Source organism: Melanostigma gelatinosum (genome assembly GCF_949748355.1).
Source record: "Melanostigma gelatinosum genome assembly, chromosome: 2".
NCBI classification, from domain to species: Eukaryota; Metazoa; Chordata; class Actinopteri; order Perciformes; family Zoarcidae; genus Melanostigma; species Melanostigma gelatinosum.
In genome coordinates, this window is record NC_136635.1 from 10,141,994 (window position 1) to 10,146,542 (window position 4,549).

The 4,549-nt window shown below is 39.2% G+C and overlaps 1 protein-coding gene across 1 annotated transcript in view; it reads left to right on the forward strand.

Moving 5' to 3' along the window:
• The window catches only part of xkr5b (XK related 5b), a 10,550-nt gene extending 6,753 nt beyond the window's left edge, over positions 1-3,797 (forward strand). Inside the window, exon 13 of the mRNA XM_079284406.1 lies at positions 282-3,797. Coding sequence (XP_079140532.1) covers positions 282-973 — 692 coding nt within the window. The 3' untranslated portion in view covers positions 974-3,797. The remainder of the gene's footprint in view (positions 1-281) is intronic.
• The last annotated feature ends 752 nt before the right edge of the window (positions 3,798-4,549 follow it).

Below are 4,549 nucleotides of genomic sequence, written 5' to 3' on the forward strand. Positions count from 1 at the left end.
AAGTGCTTTGTTACAATGTTAATACCTACATGTACTACTTCAACTCATCTTTTAATCTTAACGATGAAATGTTACTACGAGTGGCATAGATGTTGATACATTCAATCTTTGCTAAAGGAAACTCAGTGTGGATTATTGGTAAGCATTCAAGCTCATTTATTTTTTCCCCTTGAATGTTATAATACAAATCCTTTGTAGTCATAGTACCTCAAGGATGGTGTTGCCTGTAGGAGATGTGTTCTGTTTTAAACACACTTTACCTTTTCATTTTATTTTCAAAGGGGATGATGAATTCCAGAGTGCTGCTTACTGCTCACCAACACTTTCATCGCCACTGCAACCAGACAGCCTCCCCCACATCGACAGCAGCGCTCTGTCCCTGACCGAAGCCTCGTCCTCCGTATGTTCCCTGGACATCAAGACTCCCGCCTGGTCACCTGAACGGCGTTCCCCTCTCGTGATTGGTTCCCCGGAGAAAAAGCCCTCACTCCCTGGAGAGTCCAGCACTACACTTTACTTCAGCGCGGATGCACATTCTCCCTCCAGTGGGAGCTATCTTGGCTGGGGCTCCGAGTTGTCGCCTATCTCCACCTACAGAAGTCCCTACCGGATCAGAGAGGCTCGCTTTATCACATCCACCCCACGCCTGGAGCCTCGAGCTGGGTCAGAAAGTCCAGGTCCGTCCCCTATTGTCATCACCCCTGCCACTCCTGGTACAACACCAGGCCCCACTCCAGGTGGGACTCCTGGTGCGTCGACCTCTGCTGCTTCTACGCCTGGAGCTTCAACATCTGCTGCTTCAACTCCTGATGCGTCCACACCCGTTGCTTCAACTCCTGGTGCTTACACTCTTGCTGCTTCTACTCCTGGTGCTACCACACCCGGTACTCCAATCATTCCACTCACTCCAGTCATCTCCCACGCTCGCAAACAGATAGTCCAGTTTGTGGACAGCAGAGAGAGGATGGTATAAGGAGGATGGGGGGTAAAGGGGAAGAACAACTGGGTGGCCAGTGATGTCTTTTTTAGTTTAGCGGTTAAGGATTTATGTGAATCAATGTATTAACTCATTTGGGGAAGGCTTGGTGGGGAGATAATGGGCCCTTTCAGCTCAGTTGAATCAGTCATGGAAGGATACACAACGTAAATAAATATTTTAGTTTTTCCCTGACATGCAGATACAAGGGTTACATTTGCAGAAAGTTAGGAAGCATAGGTAGCACACTCGCCAACCCCTGCAGGGGCATTGGCTCAATCCTTAATAATGTCTGGCCTGGCTGTTCATTCTTATCAACTCATTTAGCAGCGTGTATGGTAAGAAAGTCACAGACGGGTCACCAGAGGAGTTAGAAGTGACAAACTTGTACGTACATGTACCGGGGAATCGATCAGTCTAAATTGGGGGACAGGGGGGATTTTTTCAGTTCTTTACAACTGTCTGATTAAAAAAAGACTCTATACACTATAGATCAATATTTACAGAAGATTGCATCTTGGTTACTCATCTAAAGAAAACACAGTTACAAATTCACAGGTGCTCATGAATCTGGGGCATCACTTCCATTCGTTCAGATTAACCCTTAACAAAACGAACCACAGAAAACCTTTTGGAATCGTGAGCTGTGATTGAATCACAAAGCGTTAACAATCATGTGAATCAAGGTGGAGAATTGTCAAAATCAACCGGGTAATTAAACCAGTTTACAAACAACTAACACACTGAAATGTATAAATAATGAAGACTTAATGCAAGTACAAGCATGCATTGATGTTATTAGGCTTGCAAAAGCGTATTATTCTTTTATTTTTACAAAACCTTTAGATAGGGTTGAACATCGGCTCCAGGTGTCACATTACATTACAAACATTACTGACGCGTACAAAGAGACAGAGCTCCTATTTACCATCTGTAAAATAGTCAAATCTGTTTCTTGAAAATAGAAATCAACTATCACATAAGCAAATGACAAACGGCAGAAAAGGTGCAGCTAAAGTAGCATGCTAATCTTTAGACTACACTATGATTACAACATGAGAATATGTCAAGGAAGATCAGAAGACGTTTCTATTGTTACAAGCATTTCATTTCATTTGTCTACTTTAATGATCAGATATACATTTGAACTATGACCTGCAGAAATGCTTTACATCTCTAAATAAGTAACAATGTTTCTATAATTTTAGATAATTACCCCATTTGGCCCTTTCCAAGAAATTGCATATAAGGGACTAAATTAAACGGGTCATTTTAGTGACGCAGAAAAGATGAAATACAGTAAACAGAGAAATTGCGCAGGACATAACTGAGTGTCTGTTCTTGTCTCTAACAGAGAGGAGGTCACTTTGAACACCTCTGAAAATCATATTTAGTTTCTAAATTTGTGTGTTCCCAACAGTGATTGTTAAATTTGGCATCCTTGTCTGCTACTCTAATAATTAGCATTAGCATTATTCTGGATTGTTGGCGTTTACTCACGTTGGTTTTATTGAGGGGCGCACAGTCTAATTTGGACATAGTCTGATATGAATAGTTAATAACTTAAAATGTCTTTGGTATTCTCTTGTAAAACCTGCCATACTCACAAATATGCTTCGTCCTTCCGCCTGTTCTTTAGTTGAACCTCCTACCTCAGCAAAACTGAAAATCCAAATGACAAAACTAATTTTATTATCTTCTTATGTCTCAGTGAGAACATGTAATTGCTTACTGTATGACTGAAAACTCTTTTGTTTAACTGTGTAAAACATTTTTCCGATACCAGAAGGAGGGAAACCATAACAGAAATGTTGCATGAAGGTAAATCCCGGGTATAATGTGCTGCTATGAGTTTGGTCAAGGCCAGTATTATGAAATATTATGAATATTATTTATTTCATTATGTGAAATCTGATTGTAATCATAGAATTAACAACACCAGTCTTCCATGTTTATTTGTCTATGCTTGTGTTATTTGACTTTCTTTCTAAAGAAATATACGTATAAAGTCAGGTCTATATCTGAAACGTCCAGTTAAATGTTTGCTGATAAAACACATTCAGCTTTTTGAGAATATAAATCGGGGTTTATGGAACAAAGTACAGAGAAAAACATGCTCCATCAAACTGTCAAACTCTTCTCCACATACCCGCTGATAGATAGAGTCAAGAGTCACTGCATGCTACTCGTTCACCCAGAGAATTGTATCTCTTCCTTCAGAGAAAGAAAACTCACTGTAACTACTCACACACATTACAATCGTAAACACACGTGCTAGAATGTATGTGAACGCAAAAGCAATAAGCCAGCTAATGAAATGTATATGAGTGCACTGATTAGAAAATATCTACGCACGCGCTTTAGACTGCAAACGATGCCTTGGCTTGGTCATGAATCAGCGCTTTGCCTCGTAGAGAGACAGTTTCAGCTGCCGTGCTTGTCTTAATAGGTGTGTGTTGCTTTACATTAGAACAACATGCTTTGCTTTGTGTACCTGATCATCTTCACTTTTGTATTTCCGTTTCTTTATCCGGTCACATTTACTGTTCTGAAATGTGTGAACAGCTGCGGTGCAGTCGTCACGGTGTTGTGCGGAGGTTTCTCATGTGGAATTGTTTAGAGAGCTTTCATTGAGCTTACATTGAGAGACGGACATTAGTTTGCTGATCGAGTGTAACGTCACTTCGTCAAGACGGCCTCCATTTATCAACACGCATCACCTTGTCTCTGCAAGGATCTCCACAGAGCAACTGTGGTTGGTGATAGAGAGTCAATTACTGTGCTATTAATGTGACAAAATAAAATCATTAGTCATGATCAAAGATCAGAGCGCTGTGTTGTGTTGTATTGATCATCCATATTCATTTACAGTCAGTTATCTTTTAACATTGTTGTGCGCTTTAGACAAATGGAAATGCATAATAACAGTGTAAACAATACAGTAATAAATACACTGTAAATTGAGCATGTTCAATTTAGGCTAGTTCTCCATTGAAATGAACATAATGTTGTTTACATTATCACAGGGCTAGATGGGGGTTCTGGGGCTTATTACCAATTTCAATATTAAATAGCTATCATGTTACCCGCTCGCATAATGCAAGCTGGTAATATTGAAGGTTCGAATCTTGAAACAAGATCATGTAATAAAGCAGAAATCACCTTAATGCTATAATTATTATTATCATCGTTGATATTGTGCTTTAATTCAATCAATCCAATACAACTTTATTCATCGCTGCAAGGAAAATGTATTCAGCAGCTCAGAGCAACAAATACACTCACAATAGGAAAAAAAAAAATGTTAATCACAAACTAAAAATAGTTAAAGGTTATAAGCTTTAAACCTATGTGCAATACATACATTAGTAAAACTATATAAATATACAAACAAAAAGGGATTTATGCAGAATAGACACATACAGACAGACAACAGAGTAATGTATATATCGCAATATTACCAAGCAGGGATGTTTTATATGCACATTTCCACAAATACCACACAGTCCACTTCATTAAGTTAAATAATAGTTTAATTGAATTGAAACAAGAATGTGATTTTGGTTAGTTTGC